The sequence below is a fragment of the Rissa tridactyla genome, chromosome 2 (genome assembly GCF_028500815.1).
Source record: "Rissa tridactyla isolate bRisTri1 chromosome 2, bRisTri1.patW.cur.20221130, whole genome shotgun sequence".
NCBI classification, from domain to species: Eukaryota; Metazoa; Chordata; class Aves; order Charadriiformes; family Laridae; genus Rissa; species Rissa tridactyla.
In genome coordinates, this window is record NC_071467.1 from 40,732,337 (window position 1) to 40,759,241 (window position 26,905).

Genomic DNA, 26,905 nt, shown 5'->3' on the forward strand with positions numbered 1-26,905 from the left:
GTAGTTTATTTGGATGTGCACTTGCTAACATAATTCTGTAAGTATGTGTTTTCATCAGCTGAGAATTAAGTTTGGTTAGCATCTAGAAATGAGCTAATAAACCCCTTATATGCCTTTCCTCCTTCACATCACACCCCCTATTGACAGGCCACAGGTACTTTTCAAATCAATAATTTCTTTCCAATAAACAGTATTAGTGAAACACAATATATATTCAAAACGCAAAGTACTGACGACCTTTCAGTAACACCACATTACATCTGTATGGCGTATTTATACAATGAAGAGTATAAATTTAAAAACAGAAAAAAAACAAAACCCCAAAGCCCAAAAAGCACACAACCTCCCCCACAAACCCAAACTAAGACATTTCTGGGACAAGAGTTAGGTTCAGTGTCTGTAAACAGAGACTATAGCAAGCAAAACTGAGATAGAGAACCAGGACACTGTGGACAGAAGCTGACACAAAAATAACTAAAATATTACAAAACAAAAGCTAAAAGCATGTAAGAGAGGCTCTTAAGAGACATTCACACAACGATATCCCAAATCGAAATAAAACGATCTCTGTCCCCAAAGGCTTTCAGTTCAGTAATGTGTTTAGAACTGCAAAAATCAAATCAAGGCACTGATTCAGGTAAGAAAACCTGGTGAGGAATTTTATCTCAAACAAAAGAGGAAAGAAGAAATATTCTGTATAATGTGGAGAGCAAAAAAGGAAGGGAGAAAAAGAACGAAGAGAAGAGATACGCACACGTATAGGTGAACTACTACATGAAACTGAAAATGAATAACTGGACATTTGAGTTTAATGCCTAAGGAACAGAACTCTTAAGGACATCAGCTTGAGAGACCCCACAAGAAGGGTAAGAAACAAACAGCTTTTGTGTAAAGACAGCCAATTGTCAAGAAAAATAGACAGTGTAGGGATACAGTCTTTCCTTTATATGGTAAAAAAAATAACGTCATCTGATTCCATTCTTATTTAGTAAGTAGAAAACAGTTTTCTTCAGAACTGTGTTTTAAGCGCTGATCGGTCATAAAGAGCTTACAGAACTATCCATATATCTCTTAAAATTATTATTCCCAAATTAAAAAGTAATAATGGCCTTTACATCCTATTAAATGGCCCTGTGTTCTATTAAAAATATCCAAAAGAAGTTGTGGACTTTTCAAAAGCATGTCGTAAAAAAACCTCTAAATGAACTATTTATTAATACTTACTTATTACAGTGATGTTTGAGATGTTTCCTATAGCTGTCTTCTTGAAATAATACATCTGGATTACAGGTTGTGAGCCAATCCGCATCTTGCAGCATTGGCTGTGAACTCTGGGCTTTTACTTTCTTGCCTTTCCGCCCTCTGGGCACTGGTGCAGACAGACCTATGTAAAACCCCAATACTTCTTACACAATCTGAATAGAAAAGCTCTCAACCCAAACTACATTACAAACATACATTTAAGGCTATATTAATTCCTTTGTGGGCAACACAACCACCAAAAACTGAACAGCAACATAATTCAGTACAGAGAATTGCAAATAACAAAATCAACCAAAACTTTCATGCAAATTTAGGTGTGAACATTTCAAAAATGCAGAGCGCTAGCCAGAAAATGGTGTTATATAAATATTTCTTGTAAAAATTCTCATGAATCTGAGCAGCCATAAGGAAACAAGCTTTCTGGTTTATGGCAATTTGAAAGAGATTAACTCCGGCAGTAGGTGCCACTTAAAAATTATGCTAGAATATTTGTTCAAAAATGATTTAAGGGAAAGAACACTGTATCCTACAGAGTGTCTAAGGGAGACTTTCCCTTTAAGTATGGACCAAGTCAAAGCCCACCTTACTCATAAAATCTGACAAGATCCTACGACATGTCAGAATGGCTATAGTTTAAACTAAATACATAGCATGACTGAAGCAATTCTTTCCTGTTTACTAGCATCATTATTTGATTGTGGTAGACATACCGGAATGATTAACCAAAGCTCGAGTTTGCCCATCTGCAGTTGGAGTGATCAGATCCCAGATGAAACTTTTGATATTTTCATCCCCTTTGTAATGATTAAGACAATATACCAGGATAGTCCGGCAGATGGTTTCCACATCTTGTTCTGTTAGCTGACGTTTATAGCGCCCATGTGAGAGGATGTCAGTCCACCGACCCCAGCTATAAGAAAAATACATTCAATACAACAGCCAGGGCACTGGTACTTTAATTTGTGACTTGCAATTTAAGTCCTGGTACCAAGCAAGTTGGGACCTCCTGTGTCACTGCTAATGCATTTTGCATTTGCAGGTTATGTCAGGGAATCCAACCTCCAGCACCAAAGAGTTAAGAACGTTTATTTTACAGAACAGGCAATAAGTTCACTGCTCGTAAAGCTGCAATTGAACTACACTCAAAACAATAAAGTACATTGTTTAACTAACGGTCCCAGTAAGCTACGAATAGGAAACTCAACCAACTCCTACAATCATGGGGTTTGGGGAATCATTCTTATTTTGATCCTGAAATCCATCATTAGCAATTGTTGTACACAACTTCCTAAAATACAGACAGTCATTCCAAAGCCCACTGTGTTAGCAGCCAAACATAGATAGCTACTTGCTTGCTAAGAGATAAAATTCAAATAGGTAAAATGGGGAAAAATATAAAGTATTAAATAGCTGAATTCAACTGGTGCTAAAATACCAGAATCTATGTTGAAAACCTCTAGACTGACTGTTGATTTCACAGCCGCATTGTCCTTTACAAATACACTTTGTTATTCTCCACAACATTTATAAAAGAGATTAAGCCTCGATAACTCAGGAATTCTTTACACGAAGAGAAACCAGAAACAAATATTCGGCCATCACAAAACTACATATCTTACCAGTGAGCTCATAGCCATCTGTAAGACACTCAGATACTTTAACCTAAGTAACACTTATACAAGCAACTTCATATATATAGCGACTTAAAATCTCACTGGCGTGTATACAGCGTAATGAGATAACGGTTACACAGGAAGAGATTATGTGAACGTGTCCAAGAAAAGGATGAATTATTTATTATACATCATTTCCATATTTTCAGTTCTTTAGCCACAATCAGTATATTTAATCTTCTTAATATCCTTACCCATAAACCAGTAAGTTCTTCTCCACCCTGAAACATTCACTTCTTGCATATCCCTGTGATTTGTCCTGAGGCCTACGGGGCTTTGTGCTAGGCTTTTCTTCAGAATCACTTTCCAGGTCTGAAAACTCCATCAGTTCATCCTCTTTGACTGCACTGTAGAGTCTGGTTTGCTTTCTGACTCTTGGTGTGTCAATAACTAGGTTATTCTAAAATGAAAGTGAAAATGTAGAAATTTAGGAGGGGGGAATATCTTCAATTTAATTGTACTAGGAACTATCATAAAGCTCTTACCCTTCCATTTAAAGCATCAATATCCAGCTCAGCTTTCTTTGCCCACTTCTGCCAAAAATTAGGGTCATCCAAGGAAATGTCTGTCCTGTTCCCAGATGCAACAAAACTAGCCTAGTAAATGTGAAAACATATGCATTGGTTTCTTAACTGCATGCTACAAAGAATATCTATTTTCACTGGTAAATACATTATAAGTGGTAGTTTCAAGAAAGAAAAAAGGTAAGCCTGGAAACTATCATGACTGGAAATACAGATATCCCAACATTTGTGAGGAAAATATCTTGAGACAAGCACATTGAAAAACTACACTGACACAGAAGGCAATTTACTACTACTACCATCTATCCTGTTCACATTTTATTAATTTTCCTCTGAATGTCAATGCACACCTTTGCAAATGTTGAGCCTTTTCCTTCAGATTCAATAGTAATTGTGTGTGTTCGCCTTAAAAGAATCTGATCAATATCCTCTTCACAAAACTTAGACCCTTCATCTTCCTCATCCATCAGAGCACCATATGCACCCTTTCGAAGAAGATCTTCTATTTCTTTCTTAGAAAGCTGTTGCACCTGTAACATGTAAGAGAGGGTTTTGAGGTGTTTTTTTGACATCAGCCAATGTGTACATCTAACAGCATAATCATACTATTTGTCCTCTTACTTAGCATTTTAAGAACTGAAACTAAGACAATGTGGTGTCGGTCAATTAAATATTCATTCTGAAGTCACCTTTAAAAGAAAAACATGAACAACAAAATTCTTAAAATGAAGTTATATGAGTGGTTTAAACTATTTAATAATTCATTGTCACTGAATCCCTTTACTTTGGCTCTGATGACTGCTAAACTCCTCCTGGGTGCAGATTTAACTTACTAGCCTGACAAAAACCTAAAGCAAAAAAAAGTCCAAAGCAAAAAGGCTACACCAGAAAAAGCTGACTAGAAGAACTATAAAAAGTACCAGGATCAACATAATGTAAAGGGTGGAATTATGAGAATGGATGAAGATTGAGGGAACATGACTGCACCTTCCCCCTTTTGGCAATAAGTGAGCCATTAGATAGGCTGAGCCAGTTCATGTAGCCTTGCCCTTAATTAACCCTACTTCAAAATACATGCCGTACTCCATCTGAAAACCACTGTTCTCCAGCTAAAACGCAAACAAGCAGGGAAAGTGCTACACATTCATAGCATTTGTTGATCATGCACCTTAGTATATTAATTCTCACCCCATTCGTAGCGTTTTCTCTTCCGCTCATAGATTGTAGCACAGCCTTATCAAGGCCAAGCTTCAAGCTAGCTTTGTCAAACATTTCCCTTTCATAAGAATTCCTTGTTATCAACCTGTAAATTTTCACTGATTTGCTCTGTCCTATTCTGTGACATCGTGCTTGAGCCTGATGAAACAAAGACAGATACTCAGTTACAGGTCACAAAAGGAAGAAAAAAAATTTAAAATAATCAATACAGACAACTTCAAGTTATTGCTTTCAATATAAATAATAATCTTTATGCTTTTAAGAGGGACAACAGATAATTTGTCTTTTAGGTGAAGAAACCTTCACAGCAAAAAGGCAAAGAAAAAACGTCAGTAAAATCATCTCTTGTAATGTTACCTGGAGGTCATTTTGGGGGTTCCAGTCTGAATCAAAAATGATGCAGGTATCAGCAGCAGTAAGATTAATGCCCAAACCTCCTGCCCTTGTACACAGCAGGAAAACAAACCTATCAGAATCAGGTCTTGAAAACCTGTCAATAGCTGCCTGACGTAAGTTGCCTCTTACTCGGCCATCAATTCGTTCATATGGGTACCTGAAATAAAGACAAATTATGAGAACTTTACTATAATGGTATTGTTTCTTTGTAAGAATATGCAATTAAAAAAAAAAAAAAAAAAGGAAAATATGCTACTATAGGGTCAAAGTAATTACAACAAACTGAGCAACTGTTCCTGTATCCACTAACTTCAATCAGTGGAAGACACACTACTTTGTCTCCTGCTTTACACCTTTTGGTAAAGAACAGAGTTTCACTCTAAGGAATGAAATAAACATTCAGGCTTAAGCTAAAAGACTCTAGAGCCACCAAAACATTTAACTACATAGTAAACTAAGAGGTTTAAAGCTCTCCATATGAGATCATTTTGTACTCACCCAAAAGAAAAATCTCATTACTTGCAACTTACAGGTATACTTTTCCCTTTAGTCAGATCACTACAGAAAATATTGTAAAGTGTTTGCATTTCATCCCTTTTCAATATGGATTACTCACAGGTTAAATACTGTGGCCACTGACGAAAGCACAGTTTATTTAGAATTGTATTATATTGTTGCTCTCACCGTCTTTGAATGAGGTAGTCTTCCAGTATGTCCAAGCAGCGCACCATCTGGGAAAAGATAAGCACCCTGTGGCCACCAGCCTTCAGTTTTGGCAGCAGCTTGTCAATCAGTACTAGCTTGCCAGCAGCCTGGATCATTGCCTGGAGCTGAAAATCTGGAGAGTCGGCATTGTGTGTTTCTTTAAACTCTTCCAAAATTTTCTCTTCAGCACCTGCAAAGATTGGACAGCAATACATGAATGCTGCAAAGGGGTTTATTAATAAACAATGAGCTCGCCTCCAATACCCTATAGAAACTGCAGGAATGTTTTAAGCATTATGTGAATAAACATTTATAAAAAATATTAACCTTAAATTTAAAGCAAACATATACACAAATACAGCATAAATAAAAAGTAACTTTGAACAATCTTTTTTTTTTTTCTCTTTTAAATGGGAGTAAACCCTTTCCTAAATAAATCCATACAACTATTTAATGCACACAAATTAATGAAAAATTAAAAAAAAAGATGAAAAAGTAAACCATTTCCAACTAATAGAATGGTTTTTCTGTCCTTTCTTAAATGCAACATATAAGAAAAAGTATGTAATTTCCACAGCAAAATACATGGAATACAAGTCACATTTGATGTCTGTGCCTCAAAAACCAAAGCCAGGCTTAAACACACGCATGACCTTGACCTGCTCCTTCCATTATTAATTATAGAATCAAAATCCAAACAATGAAAAAGCTAATTTCAGGGGGTAGGAGGAATAAGCAGCTGTGAAATGATTATTTTACCTTCTATTCAGCTTTCTTTCCTCACTGAATGCATTTTTTTTTTTGTTCAGTTTAGTGAAGCTATCCACCATATATATTCTTTCCAGAATTAGTCAAAAGTTCTTTCTTGCCACCCCTTCGCCTATGAATGATATGCAGAGCAGCAAATATTTTTTTCTACTGCTGATTATCTGAAAACTATAGGCCAAGATCAAGTTGTCTCTTCAACCTCTTCTATGCTTTTGTTCCATTTTTTATGTCACAGAGTGGGCTATTTCAAGAATTATCAGATTACTATTCTTGGCTATGTAAGAGGTTAGAAATCTCCATCCTAAACCTATTTCACATCCAAATAAACTCTTATTTGGAGCTTTTTCAGTCTCTGTTTGCTTGGGGGTTTTTTGTTTGGGTTTTTTTTGTTTGGTTTGGTTTTTGTAGTTTTCTTCTGTTGTTTTTGCTGTTGTTTTTTTAAACAAAATGTAGTTTACAAAGTATTTCTGGTTTGTATAATACTCAGCTTCAATAGTGCTTTTGAATAACACGAGGAAAGATGGGAGGGTTGGGGGAGGGGGGAAGAAGAGCTTATTGCCAGGCTTCTGCTGAGCATCTCTCTCATATCCCAGTTCTAAGTAGATGCCTGTAAACAAACAGGCAAACGCACCCTCCCTGTGTGATCGCTGGTTCAGTGCCTACTGTAATGTGGTGTCTTAACTAGATACTACCCTAAGCAGGCTGTCTGACAGCTTTGTGTTACTCAATACACTTGCACTTCTAGCTTTTACAGAACTTAATGGACTCAAGATGGGACCACACTTAAAGGTAGTTTTACCTCCCTGAATTTTCATTATCTGGATTCCCTACTCCAAGCATTACTGATCCTAATGGTTTGCACATAAAAAAAATAAAGCCATGTGAAAATAATAAAATCAGACACTTCCTCAATTTCCCTTCAATCATATCACTTCCCATCTTGTAAAATGGGCAGAATTTTGGGTAGTAAATCTCAGCTGAGCTTAGGTAGTTTCAGTATATAGTAGGCTGTCAAGTAGTTCACATGCAGTAACTTCAGTGATCTTTCCTGGTTATATCATTTATTTCTTACTCAACTGTGATATCCAAATTTAAGTTTCACTACTATGAAGCAAACCAATATGCAAACTCAGCATCTGCAAAAGCTAACCACCCAAGTCAAGCACACCACAACAAGCCCACAAACTGGTGAATTTTCAGTATCAGAGTTTGGCCTCAGCAAGACCCACTTCCATTACAGATCATGACCTCCAAAAATATGCTCTTCCAATAAACCTATCCTAGATAAACCCTGTGAAAGACTCACCTGTCTTTTTAATTTCCACTTCAACTGCAATTAAGTGATGTAGACTGAGTAGCCTGTTACCCTAAAGCTACTTGATGTAGTACCTGCAGGTCTGTAACACCAGTTCCTACCCTAGCTGATTTTTAGAAGGGGATAAAAGGAAAGGATGTGAATGTGTACTCAGTCCATCAGGGAAACCCCCACTTCCGCTCATAATTGAGAGAGGCTTTCAGGGGTCAAGAGGGTAAATGAAACAGAGTAAGAAACCTTTCTAATGGTCAACACTGTAGGATGTGTAAGTACAGAGGCACTCCTCACTGCTGGCTCTCGGACAGAGAAAGAGGAATGATGTACAAGCACTTGAGGATGGTTGCTAGGGGGAAAACAAGGAGGCCAGCTCCAAGAAAAATGACAGACAATGCTTTCCCCAACTTTGTTGGAGAATACCCAAAAGGCAGTCACTCCCTCTATAACTCTACTCAAAGACAGCCTCAGCAGACCACCATTTTCTCCTCCTCAGAACAGATCTGCCAATCAAGAAACAAATTAAAAAAACACTCCATATTCAACTCTTACCATACCACTTCCATCATATAACCTTCTACGGCTCTTAACTGAAGATTATCTAGAAGACTTGCTTGCAGCTTTTATGCAGAACAAAACATACAGTGTTCTACTTGCATATTCAAATACACATGCAGTAGTGCTTGCTCCCAAAACCCGTAAACTTGGAAGAAAATGAGAAGGATTCAGAGACACCTTTATAAAAACAGTTAAGTCAAGAACTTGCTCTGCAAGAAATCATTCAAGAGAACACTATGCAACATTATGTACTAGCACTGCAAGTGCTTACTTTTGGTAAAATGACAATAAACTTGTGCCATCACTCTAAGTACAAAGATGTTAATTATTGGCCAACAAAATAAAACCCCAGGCTCAGACAACTACAGAATGTAAGAGTATTTTCAGTCCTAGAACTACAAAGAAGGTATTTGTTTAGTTCCATCCGCCACACTAATAATAGTCAGGATTTATTTATTTTTCCCTCAAATCTGAAGGCTTGACCCATCTGCCATGTTGCTGCATGACACTAAGCAAGTCCAAATATTCAAAAGTCACAAAAAATGTTATAAAGGCAAAAGCACTCAAGAGACAACCCCATCTCCCTTTATTAGGGTTAAGATACAGTCATCAAAAAAACACTCAAAATTCTCTATATAGCCACCTGGACTTCAACAGTCTCTAACAGACACCAAATGACACAACACTTGTGAGGGGAAAAAAAAAAAATATCACTGCTGTAGGCAACACTGCAGGTACTACTCATGAACTCTATTTGACAAAACAAAGTAGCAGCAAAACAATCACTTATTTCTTCTAGCAAACACGAAATAAGGAAATACAATGGCAAGGTTAAAACTAGCTGAAAAGCAAAAAATATAAAAAGCATCAAGTTCTGAAGCTCATAACCTGAACATCCTGAACTATTTTCTGTGAAACTCATTTATAAAATAGGTTAACCTAAAACAAAGAACCAACCAACAAACAAAAAAATCCTACCAGAACCACAAAACTACTTTACTGGATGCTTATCCAAGTTTAGAAACTGAGCAGTTCACCAGCATGGTTGGGCTGAAGTACTTTGGAGTAATCCTATATCAAGTCTTTGGAATAATTACTTGTGCATGAAATATAATTAGATGTCATTTTGTGAATCAGTTTAAGCATTTTTCCCCCCAGTTAAACAAAAAATGTCAAGAAAAAAACATAAGCCACTGCAATATGGAAGTCATACAGTAAAAAACTGAAGTCACATATGGCTCTTGAACTAAACTGTCTTTCACCATGAAGCTTATAAACAGCATTAAGCCAACTACAGCATAAATCATATACAGTATATATATACACATAAGAGTTGGGAAACAAGAAATTAGTAGAATACAGCCCTTTATAGAGGCTTCTGTTACCGACCAAGCCATACAGTTTAGCGTACTTCAGGCAGCTATAGGTAGCTGGCTGATCATATAGTACCTGCCATAGATAATCCTGATCTAAAACCAACAGCATCACACTGAAAGAGAGTATTCGTCGTTAAGTCTAATATGACATTTAAACAAATCTGACTAGTTAAATGAGAAAAATGAACTGACAACATGTGGCCACAAAAGCATTCTTGATCATCATTTCTTACCCACAACTTTTACTCAGAAATTTTAGGTTACTATCTCATAGCTGCTACTTATTTTCTTTCCATAGAGCATTAACTGTAACTCTGAAGAAAAGATTGCCATATTTATGACAGCATTCAACAACCTGCATGATAACCACTGTCTTATTTGTCAGAAATAACAGAAAGGAAACCTTGATAATCCAAACACTAGCTCTGTCTGGCTAGGAAGCCTTCGAAAAAAGCAGCACAGATGTCTTCAAAAGCAATGCTGTCCTGACTAGCATACACCCATATCTAAGAGAACCCAAAAAGTTATCTCACTTTCCTACATAAAATAAATGAATAAACAGAAAGACATACTAGAATACAATTTCTAATTTACTGAACTTCCTTACAATAATTTTTTGAATGAGAAAAATAGGAGGCCTACCATTAATAAGGTACGGATGATTGCAGCATTTTCTTAGTTCCATCATAGTGTTTAAAAGATTAGGTACATTTGCCTGACCTCCACCCTTGGAAAGAAATGTGAAATTCTTTTCAAGAATAGCACGATAGTATTTCTTCTGAATATTTGTCAGCTCAACTTCAATGATGGTTTCCTCTTTGGGGGCCAGGTTCTTTTCTACATCCTCCTTGAGACGTCTCAGCATCATCGGTTTCAGAATAGCTTGGAGTTTTTGCACCTAAGAAACACAGGTTGAATAAATAACTAAATTAAAAACTGTACGGATTCAAATATTTATTTTTCCATTTCTTTAATTCTAAACCCCTTGTTTCCTACCTCAGATCGCAAGTAGAGAGCATTTGTAAAAAAAAAAAAAAAATAAAAAAAAAAAATCTTTCCTCAGTGACCTCGAGACTGAGTTCTCCTTGTTAAAACAGTGAGATATACATTTCTAAAGTAAATTTTTAGTGTGCAATACTTCTGTTTAGTGAATGTTGTTAAACAGACTTCAACTTAGAACTATTCTTGTAGACAAGGACAGTACTGCACAGCAGTCATGCAAAGCTAATGCTAAGTAAGCACAGCTATACAAGCAAATACGACTTTTAAGATCAAGCTTTGCAGTTAACTTCTAACTACTAAACAGAGTGTTTAACGCTATTTTTTCCCTTCATAGATCTGCTTCTAATTATTTTCTTATTTCCTTAGTTTTGACATGCACTGAAGTAGAAAACCATTTAGGCCTGGTCTCAAAATGAAAACATTTTATTTCTGTAAATTTTTAACACACTGATCATTTTTAGTGTCTCCAGGTTTTGTAGCATATACTTTAAGACACATCCTAGATAGTGGGGAAGGAAGTCTATTTTCCTCAAAAAAATTAGCTAAATTTTGTTAAGTTTCTCTAAACTCCCCTTACACAAGAAGCTCAAGAATATTCCATATAGAAAAAGACGGACATTTAGGTTGCCTCTCAAAGTACAAATCAGCTCAGTGTTGAAGAGCTGATAAATTTACCCTGCAGTCAGTCATCATCTCCTGATGCAGAGCTGCATAGGAGAAATATGAAAAAAAGATACTTTCTCCTGAACTCACATCATTCCCTTAGTAACAAAGCAACTTTACGAGAAAGAAGATAAATTAGTATGGAGGGATGAACAAAATAAATACACTGAATAGGATTGCAGGGAATGGAGGAGAAAACCTAATTCACTAACATGTAATCTCTCCCATCACTTGAAAGATAAATCAAATTCCAAAACATCTAATGGTGTGTTGGCAGAGAAGGCACTTCTTCCAAAACTTGTTGGCCCAATCAATCCAGGTTCCAATTCTGCTCATGGATGATGGCATTTTTTTAATAATATTTCCATGTATGGGCTTCAAAAATTTCCAGTTCTACCCTGCTGACATTTTGAGCTGGCCTGACAAAAGCTATGTTGAGAGTTAGGATATGTCAGCTCAAACACTATATTAACAGGACTACATGGCTCCTGGATCAGAGCTGGCTCACTTCCAATCAGGTCAGAGTCCAGCCTAACTGGCATGCAACTGCCTGCACAATCTGTGGAAATATATCCTAGGATTTCCCCAGAATACGCTATGATTTTTCTAGGAGGTAAGGGGCTGGTGGGAGAGCTGCTTTGTAAGTTAGGCTATTACCTATGAGAGAGTCGCTCTCAAAGTTAACAAATTCAAGCACTCAAAAGTGAGAAATACAAGAAATTGAATTTTCAGACAAAATCAACAAAGTTGCACACAAAAACGCATGCAATCGAGACATTAGATTATCATAGGGCCAAATTAAAATGCATAAATTAAGATGCCATGCTTCAGTTAACTCCTAATGTAACAGTGATTGGACTGTTAGCTATTGACTTTTTAAAACATCTTCATACATACAAGCAGAAATTGTGATTTTATATATCATCAGCAGCTTTCACATTTTAGATCTAAAACATGCCGCACAGAGTCTTTCATTTTGCATTGATTTATCATTTCTTCTATTGGACAGCTGGAGAAATCTGTTTCTGAGTCAGTCAAAAAACCTCCCTCCATTTGGTTGCCTCTTGCTAAACTAGGTTTCAAACATGTTCCTGTTTGCACAGAAGTCACTGATAAAACTCCCAGATGTTAACTCCACAGAAGTTATGAGGACAGTCCCCTCACTGATACTGACACTTAAGGAAGAATGTCAACTGACGAGCTAATTCTCTTTGAGCAAACAAGCAATTCTAGAAGTATTTTCATCCAACAACTATTACAAGACACCCCACCCCCATTTTTAAACACCACATTTTAATGAGCGGAAACTTTTGCCATTTCTGTTTGACCACTGGACAACGGATAAAAAAAACAATGATAAGGCAAAATGACTTCTGGTCAGAGGCAAAAAAACTTCAACAAAATGAAAACAAAACCACAGAGATACAACTACTGTGGTCTTTCAAAAAGTAAACAGGTACTACTTGTAAAAGCAAGTAATGAAGTTCAGATATAATACAATGGATAAATTCACAATATCTAAATAGAAAAGTGAGTGTGCAGGAGAAGTTTACCTGTTCTTCAGTCTTCAGATCACCAAATTCTTGCATGAATGTGGTTTCTGATGGGAAGCGACCTGGTTCCAAGAAGTGAAGCAAGCTAAATAGTTCTTCTACTGTATTTTGCAAAGGCGTTCCAGTAAGCAGCACTTTATGTTCCTGAAAGGTTAAGAAATAATTGCCTAGGAATCCATCTAAATTCATTTTCAATGGAGAAATCAACAACATTCTCTCTTTTTTCCCCTGTATGTATCTCTCATCTTTGCTTCTTCTCCCCTCCCCCAACATATCGGTCTTTTCAAAACATTTCTAAGTAGTATTCTGACCTTCCTTCAGCGATAGCCCAGAAAAATACATCAGTAATTAAGCACCTTCAAAAGTCCTCCAGACACAAGAAGAGATTTTACTGACCCACAACATTCCAGCTCTTTCACAAATACAATGAACAATGGCACAAATACAATACAATGGCAAAATAACAGCTGAACTTATCCCATCACTTCCAGTATAAATCCATCGATTTACTACAGCTCCAATAGATCTGAGTACTTGAATCTCTTCCGGGTAGGTGTAAGCTTCTAACATAGGAAACCTGAAGCAGAGTCCTGCTTTCCATCTACACACAACAGAGCACGTGAGACTGGCAGAGACAAGAGGAAAAGTTGCATACTGCTTTAGAAGAGGAGCCCAGAGCGGTTAAGCACTAGTCCAAGGTCAAAGACAAATTTTGTAGTAGAACAAGAACTGAAGTGAGAAGGCCCATATCTCCATCTATAGCCATGCCTATAAGCCTGTCTTTTCTCTGATATCAGCCATAATAAGGAAAATAAGTTGTATAGAGCATTTTTACAAAATTTCATTCGTTAAGCCTCAAGAGTCCTTCAAGACAAGTACTGTTTAACAAACAGGTGAAAAAGAAACTACAAGTGACCTACAGGTCACCAGTGCTTGTGTAAGCTAATGTTTACGTCTCTTCATTCTTATCGGAAATAAGAGGTTTTGAGTTCCAGGTATTAACTTAGCATGACGGCATTCCTCTCACATTTTTAAAGAATCTTCAGGCCAAAAGAAAAAGCCAAAGTTTTGCCTTTTAAATGGTAAATATCTTTAAAAACCATCATCTTATTTTTCTCTGTGTGCTTATGTGTGTATTAGTGTAATAGATATTTATGTAAGGATCAGAAATCAACTCACTTTTCCTTTCGTTAGCCAGTCTGAAAGAAGCTCCTTATGGCCAAACAACAAATTAACATTAGAACTGATGTTAGCGCAGAGCAGTTTAACTCTCACACCCATATCTGGCCACCTAATCATAATATACCTTTAAATAAAGGTCTATGTGAAGAAGTGACTATAGAGTAAGTCACATGAAAGGAGAGAAAGCGAACAACATCTTGGTCCTTTTAATAGAATCCACATAATTCTTGGTCTAAATCCATGAAGAGACTTATGAAACATCAGCACTCCAAAATTCAAGGTACGCATATGCTTCCAGGTATTTTAAAAACCTTCTTAGCTGCATTCCCTCATTCTTCTGAGCACTTGATGCTTTTACTTGAGAAAAAAACCTTTCATTTTACTTTTTGATGAAACCATAATAGAAATACAGAAGACATAAATGTGAAAGATGCACACACTGACCAGATCCATCATCTTGAGTCCTTCCAAAAGCTTACAGTTCCTGTTTTTCAGCCTGTGGGCCTCATCAATGACCACGCAACGCCATGGAATGTTACGCAGCTCCGGGCAGTCAGTCAAGATCATTTCAAATGTTGTGATAATGGCGTGGAACTTGTAGGACCCCTTTATCACACGACCCTAGAAAGAACAGCAAAAGTTAAAAGTAAACTCCCTAGCAAAGAAAGGAAGTATATTTGTTTCATCTTCAAAATCCATCCTTTATAAATACAGAACAGTACAATAGGCAAGATATTTTAAGTAAATGAAGTCATTATTGCTGACTCAATGAGGGAATACAAACATGCAAGTTTACTACTGGCTTCATGCTAGGTATGTTTTTAATCCTGTGAAAAGGCCCACAGAATCACTGCATATTCATTACGAAGCTGTTATACAAGTATTTCAGTCAGAATTCATATGGATTATACTAATGCCTTGAAGCATTAATGTATTGCTGCAATATTCAAATAAGGTTTTCAGACTTTATCAAGAGAATTTTCTTTTTCCTTTTAAATCAAAGGTATGTGATGGTCCTCCCAAATCCAAATAAGCCAGAAATACATTAAGGCTTCATTTTTATGACTATTAGAATATTTTGCTCCCAATAAACTGTAAATTTTTCCTGGTGGACATCAAGTATCCCAAAACACCTACAATTCTAGTACACAGCTTTGAAAGAAAGCAAATTTCTGAACTCTTAAACGGAGAATGTATATCCCCGCATACATATGCATATAAATATATATTTTTGTAAATTTGCATCAAGGAAAGTTCAACATGTCTGGCACCATATTCACTACTTATTTGGTTATTTGACAGTCTTATTTTCAGAGCTGATACTAAGACTCTGTTTCAAACTTTACTCAAGATCATGAAATTAACATCTTTCTAACATTATGCTATATTTCTTCCCAATGCTGTTCAAAGAAAAATTTAACTTGTTATATCCAGTGGCACTGGGTCTGCACAGGAAAACACTGTGTCTGTAAGGATGGGCCTCACACAAATTTAAGACCACTCTACGTTCTCAAAGCAGGGCTATGTCATAGGTTGCATATTGAATACATTTCAAGAGAAACATATATTTTACATTAAGGTGATGATTTCTTCCTTCAAACATGTGCAAGTCTGAATCCTTTCATAAGCGACCGGTATATAATCCTCTCCAAACTGCGGAAATCAGAAATGGCTACTGACTCAATAAAACGAGTGGAAACCTGATATCCTGAACTTAGCATTAAATCTGCCTATGCACATCAGGAGTATTTCAGAGGAAGTAATGACCTGCTCAACAGTGCTTTCTCACGGCATAGTCCAGAAACATTTATCTTCTTAGGGAGGAAAAGAGTTGTTACCTAACAAACAGCAGATGAAAATACACCAAGTGGGCAACTTAGCCAGCAAATTGAAACGCTGTAACTTTTTAATGAGCCAGATATAACTGTGAAAATACGAGAATGCAGTCCAGGAGATTCTTTCAAAGTGGTGGAAAACACTTTCACAAGCAACCTCACAACCATATGGCAAGCAGTGCTCTTCAAAAATTATCACTAAATAAAGCAGCACATCCAGATGAAGCAAAAATCATAAGACCGATCCTTGATTACATATTTACAACTGTCTAAATCTCACATTAAAATATGCATAGCGGTCTTGCCACAAGAGCTCACATTATTTGAAAGACAGTCAAATGCTGTACTGAAAACACTGGAGTAAATAAAACAGAAAGTTCCAAGAGCTCTCCAAGAGTTTTAAAGGTGAATGATGTTGTTGTTCAACAGTTTCAGGCCTCCAACGCTTGGGGAAGTACGGGAAAAAATCCTAAGTAATCCTATTAATGTCACATTTGAGAAATTTAAATGTAAAAAATATCAGAAAAGTGACCTATAGCATTGTCACAGGTGAATTCTTAGGCAACAAGGAATCAATTTATCCTGTTGCAGCGTGGCATCCAAATGAAATTCTCTGATGTTGGAACCACAGGAATTTCATATCCGTTTACTCAGACAAGTTCTTCGATTTGATGCTCCTTCAATCTTCCTAACAGGTAGCAGTTTCCTGTTCTGTTTGGGAAATTCTTCTGGAAGTAGCTCAAGCAACAGAGGTTGAGTACAACAATTAGATATGAATATAAAAGTTTGGTTATGTTTTGGGGTATTACCTCTTAGCAGATACAAACTGAGAAGATCAATTAGATGTGTACAAGAAGCGGACTTCTAAAAAGATACACATTCCACCAATGGGAACCACGAAAGATTATTATGATCTCTTCCCACCAACCTCAGACTCCACTTAGAGCAACAAGAGAACAGATGCAAGAAACGTGCATGTTAACTAATTATAGCCAGAAGGCATCTGGAAAACTAAGTCGCAGCCGCTTTATAAAATGGAATTTGATGTCATCTTCAGTGAAAGAGTCCCTATTGGTGAAATACTGCCTTAAAATGCTGCACGCTAAACATTCTTTGCAGAAATCTGAGGTAATGCTACGCTGATGACACGTTCGTAGCTCAGTAGCTTCTCAGCAGGGAAGAAAACCACGCAGACAAGAAAACACTCTCAAGCCAACACCCACTGAGCCCCAAAGGAATGAACCAGATAAGCCAGAAAACGTACTAAATATCAACAGCATTATTTTGAGTTAAAAATCAACCAAGAACAAGGCATTCTGTTCTGCAGGTGAGCCAGGTAGCTTCTCTTTTTAGTCCTCATTACACTGCAAAGTAAATTTCCATCACAAACAAGTCAACTCTTCTGCAGGGCTCTGTCATGAATTTTATTTGGCATATACAGTTTACCTGATCTTACAACAAAACTCAAAGGTAGAGTACTACAGAAAATAAACTGCTTTATTTGATATTCCAAGCAGGGAAGACCTCCAGAAGGACCTTTCAGTTATATTGCTCAAGAACTTCGTAACAGGCTTCCCTATGCGACCCTCACAAGCACTAAAGCAGGAAGGGATTTTAGGGGAAAGTCTCTGGTAGCATGGTGTCCTTAGTGTTGAAGTCACACTACTGCAGAAATGTAGTTTTTTATTTACTACTCTCTAGGTTTTTCACAACAACCTGACTCCGGTTACTGCTGTTGACTCTGAAAATCACGCTACTATACATGGGGTAGGTGCTTCTTATGCATGTTTTCCCCTATTATTGCCCTTCAAAGCTGCTCAGACCTTCTCAACGTTCAATTGTCTTTTTGAGAAACAGCTCAGCTTGAGAGGCCTCTTTTCATGTTAAGACCTAAAAAGCCAAAGATGCCAATGTCTGGGTTGATGTGTTTGGTAAGGTGACTAGAAATGACACTGCCAAAGCCTGCCTTCTTTCTTTCCCTTCTCACCCCCCATCGTGTGCCCACCGATGGTACTTTAGAGGATGCCAGACTGAATACTATATGGAGATCCTTTTTGTCAGAACATGAACAGATTTTTTTCCTGTAATTCACTTTCTACCATGCATTTCACAGCTGACACAATCTTACACAGAATGGAACACAGAAGGTGATTTCATGACACATCTAACTAGCTGCCACCGAAAGGACAAGTTCACTCCATTTCTCTTTTATCCCCAACCATGGCAATTGTATGATGCTGCTCTTAAGCCAGTTCAGGGAGCAAAGCTAGCAGAAAATGATTCATTTTTCTGTGCCATGAGTGTTTTGTCATTACTCACTATGGGGTCAAATGACTCCCATGGTCATTACAAGAAGCAAGTTAAAGAATATGGCAACAGAGGGAACAAAACTTTCTGCACCTGCATCCTTTTAGTTTAGTTTAGATCCTTTTACTTGCTTTTAGATCAGTAAAACGATATTGCCAAAATAATGCTAAGAATCTGTACAGTAAGTGGGATTTTTCTGATGACATTCCTTCAGGTTTCATGCAACATAATTGCTGCATCCTAAGGGGAAAAACATGCTGAGAACAAGCACCACTTAAATAACAAACAAACATACATGATTTTTAACACAGGAAATACTTCAGTAGAGACAGTATTTGTATAAACCCACATTTTAAAATTTGATACAAAATATCTATCTCTGATAAGAAATAATTTTAAAACCAGAAAAAGTACAAATCAATTCCAGTTCATTTGCATCTAGCTAAGCCGCTAAATGTAATTATTATTGTAGGGATTATACACCATTAGACCTCAGTATAGCAACCACTGTTCAAATCAATATTCTTTAACAACAGCATATATGATTTTGATTTGAAAGTTTCTTTGATAAATTGCTGAGAAAATGGTTATTTCCTAGGCCAAACAGATGCAACTTCTAACTACTATAAATTAGTATGTGCTTTTCTACTATATTTATGTACATGGTCCTATTTCTGTTTGCCCTTATGGCATGTCAAGTTGAGCCACAGTCATCACCTCCAAAACAGTTTTTACTCAGTTCTTTCCCTGTAAAACCATATTTTCTATCTCACAACCACCCTCATAGCTTTGCTCTAAGGACTATGGTTTTTCAACAGTCTTTGAGGACAGAAAGCGAGAACTAGGCAGAACTGGACTACCCCTAAACTACTGACAAAGAGGAGAATGCTGTAACTTTTCTGCTCTTTAATAAAGATTTCTTTCCTCCTACACACTTGAACTACACTAGCCCTTTTAACCACAGTCTCACAGTATGAACTCATGTTTAACTGGTTGTGTGTAATGACAAAAAAGGGATCTGCGTTTGTCTTACAGCCTTCCCAGAACCAAACTCTCCCTACCGTAAGAATCATCTCCCTCCCTTGTCCACAGACAGCCCTATATTTAACTATTTCGAGTATTGTTATCTTGGATCCAATTTATTAAGTAACACAGCTTACTCTGTATCCATGAACTGTCTTAATTATTTACCACTCTCCCCATCGTTGTGTCATTTGAAAACTTCCTCAGTAATGATTTTATGTTTTCTTTCAGGTCATTGATAAAAGTGTTATATAGCTCGTGTAAACGAACCAATCCCTGAAGAACTACGCTGGAAATGCAAATCATTTCTCATTTACAATTACATCGAGAAATATCAGTTAGCTGGTTTTAAATCCACTTAATGTGTGCCATATTGATTTTATATCATTCTAGTTTATTAATCAAAATATCCAGTGGCATAAAATCAAATGCTTTACAGAAAATCTAAATATATGAATTCACCACTATCACTTATTTAAGCTCGGCTGGAAATAATACTCCACAATACATCAAATCAGGTTGAACTTCTGCTCTTTTTTTCCTCTTAAGTGAGGAAGATTATGCTGTTTTGCAATAACATCCAATGTATGCACATTATTTTTCCCCAATCCTGTTTACTTACTCTGACCAAAGCCATGCATTTAAGTGTAGAGATCTGTTGCTCTTTATAGCTTCAGCTTTCCAAATAATTTTCTGGTTTTGCCCCCAATCTTTTCCGTACCTGATCTCATTCTCTTGTAAGAACTATTCAACATGAGTGCAGTAACAGGGATTCAAAACATATCTGACTTATAAAATTTGATAAAGAAGCACCGACAAGTTTAATTCCTGCAAGCTGGTCTTTTCCTGGAATGGTAGGCAAAGATTGATTTTTTAAGCTTAGTTCCAATTAAAGTAGCTTCTTCTCCATTAAGAATCTTTTCTGCCAGCTCTCCTCAGGAACACAAAATAATGAAAACCTTGTAGGAAACAACTGGAAAGAAATTCTTTACTCTGAGGGTGGTGAGGCACTGGAACAGGTTGCCCAGAGAAGTTATGGATGCCCCATCCCTGGAAGTGTTCAAGGCCAGGCTGGATGGGGCTTTGAGCAACCTGGTCTAGTGGGAGGTGTCCCTGCTCATGGCAGGGGCGTTGGAACTAGATGGTCTTTCATGTCCCTTCCAACTCTAACCATTCTATGGTAAGAGTTGCTGAGAGTTGCACCATCTAAGTAACTCTTGGTCCCTCTCTATTTCCAGCTGATCTCTTGGCTACTACTGAAAAGCTCTCTCTTTATTAATACATATGCCTTCACTATTAGCTAAAACCTACTATATCACTACTAAAAACCCAATCAATGCTTAGATTAATCAACAACAGTAAAGCATATACAAAAAAAGAGGAAAACAAGTCATGAATAGCTTTTACCTGTGGATCTTTGAAATACATTTCATACAACTGAATGGTCCGCCGGCTTGCTTGACTCCCATGATACACAACCACATTCAACTCTGTCCAGGTGCGGAACTCCCTTTCCCAGTTGGGAATTGTAGACAACGGTGCAATAACCAAGAAAGGACCATGGATTCCTTTCAAATATATCTCATAGAGAAACGTAATGGACTGGATAGTCTTTCCCAACCCCATTTCATCTGCTAAAATGCAGTTTCGCCTGAAAACAATAATAAAAACAGTCTGAATGGTTTGTTCCTAATTTAAAATGCAGAAAATCAGTAAGGAACTGAACAAAACAGAAATTTCTAGAATGGCAAGTTTATACTGAAAAGACATCATAATCTTTTTGCATTTTAAATAATGTTATGATTTGTGATGCAATAAGCATGGATATAGCCATTTTATGTACCTCTCAAGTTTACATGGAGGAGGAAGGGGTAGCAGGGGTGTGCATGAACACACATACAATACAAAAGCATTTGCCACAAGAGTCTAGCTGAAATATGCATGTTTTAGGTACCATCACGTTATCCACTCAAAATTAGTTTGTATATGACTCCTGCAGCAAAAAATGAGACACGTAAATAATTCCAAAACCTTGCTTTAGAAGGTTACTTTAAAAGGTTATTGTTTCAAATAAACTATAAAAGCCTTTCCAAAGTAGGATGTAGCAGTAAGCAATATTTTACGTACGTGTTGTACCAATTGAAAAGAAGCCAGTTTACTCCCTCCAACTGGTATTCCCTGAGTTTGTTATTGTTTTTATACTCCCTGGAACTCTCCGATTTCTTCCAGTCATCGGCAGGAGGTCGCTCCTGTTTCAAATACAGCAAATCCCATTAGTGGTTTCTGAAAGACCACATTACTTTACTATTTTCAAATAAAATCCTCTATATGGAGCCAATTCTTACCACACGCTCCATTTCTGGCTCCCTAGACATCAGTTTCTCAAATTCTTCGATCTTAGCTTGGTCGATGTCTTGCTTGAGCTCCCAAGTGCTGTCTTCATAAGGAAGCGAACACCATTTCACCAGATAATGCATTACAGGCTTTGTTAAGACAAAAACAGGGTTACATCACAATTTAAAGAGAATAAAAGTGTAATCTTTTCTAAGAGGAGATCTGCAGGCTAGACAGATACAATTCAAAAAGCTTTACCAAACCTGAATGTCTGAATCAGCCAAAAGGATAAGCAGTCTGACACCTTGACAACCTAACCAAGTAAGATGAGAAGGCGGGGAATGCAGGCTTACCACCAAAATGAGCACAACACTACATCCGAAATCTAAATTTTAATTTAACATTAGTGAGGTAAAACTCTATTTGTTTTTCAACTGTTGTAATTTCTATGCTTTACCACATATTTAAACAGTCAACTGTTTTTTCTTGCCAGTGTCATCAAAACCTTCCCAGAAGGCAACCCAAACACCACCATTCACTGACAGAACTTTATGGAAACACTGACACTGTCAGTGCAGCTCTCCGTTCTCCCAGGACCAAAAGGAGTCTCCTGGAAGACAAAGTGATCTCGTTCTGCAGAACAAGTCATTAAAGAGTAAGAGACAGTAAATTCAGGACCTCTTCTGCAGCAGATAGTCTAAATAATGTCTAAACCATTATGACATTTAGCCAAGATTCTTTCAATTTTCATTTAAATTCCATATTACCTGCATGGGCATCATATTTCTACAATATTATTAATACACTAGTAGCTTCTGAAGTGTTTAATACATTCACATTTCAAATAATGTCTATATGACTACAAATGCACTAAAAGTTTTGTTTACCTCTCCATTATCATCTGTGCTACGTGAAAAATCCATGATTCGATCAACTTCCACATAATCTGGATTAAAAAGCTCATCATCAATCTGTTCAAGGAGAGAGGCAAAAATATAAAAGACATCTCTATTAGCCCTTCCTGAGAGGAAAAATTATTATATATTTCACCATTGAATAATATTTTGGGTCACGGTGACACAGAATTTATATTTGGCAAACTTCACCATGTTAATTGAAATGCTACAATTCAGCAAGATCATTCCCCGTGAGGGAATCAGACTTCTCAGACTTTGTTAACTGGGCCTCTTAATTACTGTGTGAAACCTTTTACTGTGAGAGAATGTTTAAGAATATTTTAAATGAAGTGTGAAATTACAATTCACTAATGAGCAATCGAAAAGGCTTATGGCATGCAATGCATTTAGCATTCTTGAAAACTACAGCTTGCAATAAAGAAATTAGAACCTTGTACACTAAGTGCCTTTGGATTATTTTAACTACAGGAATTGTCTACCTGCTTTATAAGCAAGATTCAAAGATTATTATTTCAAAAACAGAGAAAAAACACTGCATGCATACACAGTTTCACCAAAAATCACAATCTATTGTGTTCTTTTTTATGCCTTCAACAGTTTACAGGAGTCTCTTGCGTACTTAAGTGTTGTGTTTCATGTTATACTTTTAAGATCCTCTCCAATAGAAAAGGCAGACAAAAGCACTACAGACTATGTGCATTTTGATAGCTTTTTCTAAAACAAGAACAAATTCCAAGTGTTTACAATAACTTGTGACCCACTTGGAAACAGATTTTAAAAAAAATAATTTAAAAAAGCAGCAATTGCAGCCATCTTCACTTAGAACAGATGTTAAATTTTACAATGCTGCTCCTTAATGACACGATACGCTGTACTGACTGTTATTCCAAATTATGTATTTATTAGCTTCTTTAAAAAAATCAAATATCAGGAGTCTTGAAAGTTAATTTAATCTAGTTCTTTAGGTGTTAGTATTATATGATGCAGCTAATTCTTTATAGGTGCCACTCTATTTTATAAACATCTCAAAGCATTTTGGATGTTCTGACACCGTGCTCATAGATGTTCTACACACTCCTAGAAGCACAATACATCGAGTCCTCCTCCCCCCACAATTCCTGTAAATTTTAACAAAATATGTCAATCAGATACACTTAATGAGAAACCCATACTGACTTTATGGAAGTTCTTAATTTGCAACAGGTTTTGTTTAGCTTGAACTATATAGTAAAAATAAATAAAAATAAATAAATAGAGCAGCACACGAATCCGTTTGTTTGGGTTTTTTTCCTCAAAAGACAGCATTTTACTGAAAGGTAAGCTTTCAGAGACACAAATCAGCAGATCTGGTCTTTTATTGACAGGACCCCTGCCACACTACTGCTTATGGCTCTAAGTGAAATTAAATTGATGATAAAAAGCTTAGAATCCCTAGTGAGCAGCAGTCCATAACACAGAAAAATGTGATGCATTTTTCTGGCATAATCAGCTCCTGAGAAAAGAAACCTAGTACCGATTCACTAAGAGTCATGCTTACAATGCAAAAACTAACTTTAAGAAAAAAAAAACAAAACTACAGTAAGAAGTGTAAAGTCAAGATAGATGACTTGGGTTTCATAAACTTGCAAGACTTGGATCAAGCATGGTTATACTTTTATAATACAATACATGCTACTGATATATCACACAGTTGTTCAGAATCTTCTGCTTGTATACAGAACAAGAATTCCTAAGAATATTCCTCAAATACCTAAGAGAAAGAAACAAATAGACCGTACTTCTGAAAGGAATTTGTTCTGGCCCTGTTTTGCCTTAAACCGCTTAATCTTCTGCTGAATTCTCTTGTCTTTGTCCAGCTCTTCCACAGATGCCCACTGACAATGAAGGTAAGAACTAGAAGATGAAACAGAAAATTTCACCCAAAAATATGCTTCCATTATATACTCCTATGTATCCCACTAGTATAGCTAGATCCTTTCAGCACATTGTAGTGACATGCTTGGAAAAGTGGACACGATCTTCTTCATCATACAAGTTATTAACAAATCATCTTTATTAGAAGTAATTTCACTTACTACTGGAAACACTTGTCAGTAAATAAAAAGAACTCTCACTCAAAATTTAAATACATACCCCATAAATTTAGTGTTTGGCATGAAGCTAAGATGATTTTTATTGGGCAGACTTAAAACATAATTACTATACAAGACATCTAGCATAGATGTCACTATCTAACACCACATTCTAGCAAACAGTATGGTTTTTAGAAGTTAATAAAACATGCAAACATTTCAAATACTAACATGCTACATGCTGTTTTTTGCAAGAACAGCATTCTAATTAAAAGTCGCATAAATCAACTGAAGTTTTAACACTGATAGAAAGAAAAGAAAAACCCTTGTAAATGCAGTTCCACAGTAATAATTCATCTTTAAGAAAACACAAACTAAGGAACAGCATCTCTGCCAAAATGACTAGTCCCACTTTATAAATTTAGAGTCTATTGAAAGTTAAGATTACTAAGAAGTCTAAGACATGAATGGTTAATACAAAAACTACATGCCAATGTAATAAAACTAAACAAAGCATAATTAAGCTATTACACATCATGCAATAATCAATACAGTGCAAAAGGTACAAAGGTAGCAGCAGACTGAGTGAAGTCAACTACCTGCAGTTAGCTGCCAAGAAACTCACTCTAAGTGAATTTCTCTCTCAGATGGGAAATTTGCTAAAATTAAATAAGATATGCTATTTTTCTAAAAGAAACATGAGCTTATCCAGCTGTGAGGTATCTTTTTTTAAATACTGATTGCACTGCAGTTTCAGAGCCAGAAGTGAAACAACATGCTGCTCTCACCACTATTAGATCTCTCATAGAGAGAGAGCTATCTACTGGAATATTGGAAGCCATCTTGTTTGTTATCTTAAACATGTTTTTGAACACAAATCTTGTTTCTGAAACAATGTTAAGGTTATTTTTTAGTAGTTTGCAGGCATGTTACTCTGCGGTTGCAGTTAGATCTACACAGCTACATAGGTATGTGCTCATGAATCTGCATGCATAATGAGCCTTAAAGTTTTTAATAGCAGAGCAATTTAACCTACAAATTTCATTTTGGAGAGAACACAAATTAAGATGACACTATCAAACCCACAACCATCAATGCAAGGTACTTCCCCATTTATTTGCCATTGTTTTGGATTGAACATTAGAAATGTTTAAGGTTGTATAGTAACAGTTATATCATTCACAAAACCAGCTTTTAAAAACTATTTGGAAATTACATGAACTTAAAGGTAGTAATCAAACCTCTACTTTTACTTACAAGTTTTTGTACTTTACATAGAATTCCTCTATTTCTACTTCCTCTCCATTCTCCATCTATAAGAAAAGAATTGTTGAAATGTGAATTAAACCACTAACAGCCCAATTTAGTTAATGATTAAAACTAACCGAAATACAGAATACGGTCCCCACGTAGGACAGACAAGTGAAGGTGTAGGAAAGCGTTAGTGGGGGGAGGACATGGGTGAGGAGTTTCCTCCAGCAGATTACCCAAGTACATACTCCACTGCTTACTACAATTTCCAAGACATGAATCATTTGAACTCCTCCCTAACCACATGCAGCTTCATTCACAACCTCACCCCAAATCTGGCTTTCTGCCAAACCCACAGTGTTAAGTAGAAGCCAAGTGTACCATTTTCTCAGGCAGCAGCCAATTAGCAACTGCACTCCTGAATGCCATATGTATTATTTTTGGCTGGCTCATGGCAACTTTACATTGTGGGTTTTGTAATGTTTTAAAAAAGAGTTTTAAAGGGGGTTTATTCCTCCATATAGTTAATAACTCCAAACAAGGAGCCATATAAAACTAAACCTTATACCTCTGCTAGAATTTTAGTGCATCAGTGTTCATGGCTTTAGTTTTACTCAATGGTGCAATTAAATTCACTCAGGCAAGATGTCTCACATACAGAGCAGCCAAATTAAATTAACACCCAAAAACTACATTTAAAGCAAGGTTAAAGTAGTGATATAAACGAGCAAAACCAAGGGCATTCAGTGCTAAAGGTTGAGACTACCCTTAACTCATCCCTAGTGCCAAAGTATTGCATAACATATGGCATGTAATACTTTGTTGAATTACTCCTGAACCCAACCATAGGACAAACTAAGGACAGTGCACCAGGCACACGCTTAGAATTCAGTTTATGTCACAACATTAACAGTTTGTGTTTACTAATGAACTTTGGAACAATTTTGAATAGAAGAGGATTTTCTGTTCTACATAC

General features: G+C 36.6%; 1 protein-coding gene across 7 annotated transcripts in view; it reads right to left on the minus strand.

Annotated features, from left to right (window-relative positions):
- CHD7 (chromodomain helicase DNA binding protein 7) overlaps window positions 1-26,905 on the minus strand; it is a 135,601-nt gene that overhangs the window by 16,692 nt on the left and 92,004 nt on the right. For all 7 annotated transcript variants that reach the window (XM_054190698.1, XM_054190697.1, XM_054190699.1 and 4 more), the window contains exons 7-23: window positions 25,936-25,991; window positions 24,385-24,499; window positions 22,577-22,660; window positions 21,701-21,838; window positions 21,483-21,604; window positions 20,763-21,006; window positions 14,635-14,811; window positions 13,009-13,152; window positions 10,433-10,688; window positions 5,759-5,969; window positions 5,036-5,231; window positions 4,649-4,816; window positions 3,811-3,990; window positions 3,422-3,532; window positions 3,131-3,336; window positions 1,974-2,173; window positions 1,225-1,384 (exon numbers count right to left, since the gene is read on the minus strand). In XM_054190698.1, the coding sequence (XP_054046673.1) occupies window positions 1,225-1,384; window positions 1,974-2,173; window positions 3,131-3,336; window positions 3,422-3,532; window positions 3,811-3,990; window positions 4,649-4,816; window positions 5,036-5,231; window positions 5,759-5,969; window positions 10,433-10,688; window positions 13,009-13,152; window positions 14,635-14,811; window positions 20,763-21,006; window positions 21,483-21,604; window positions 21,701-21,838; window positions 22,577-22,660; window positions 24,385-24,499; window positions 25,936-25,991 (2,768 nt within the window). The remainder of the gene's footprint in view (window positions 1-1,224; window positions 1,385-1,973; window positions 2,174-3,130; window positions 3,337-3,421; window positions 3,533-3,810; window positions 3,991-4,648; window positions 4,817-5,035; window positions 5,232-5,758; window positions 5,970-10,432; window positions 10,689-13,008; window positions 13,153-14,634; window positions 14,812-20,762; window positions 21,007-21,482; window positions 21,605-21,700; window positions 21,839-22,576; window positions 22,661-24,384; window positions 24,500-25,935; window positions 25,992-26,905) is intronic.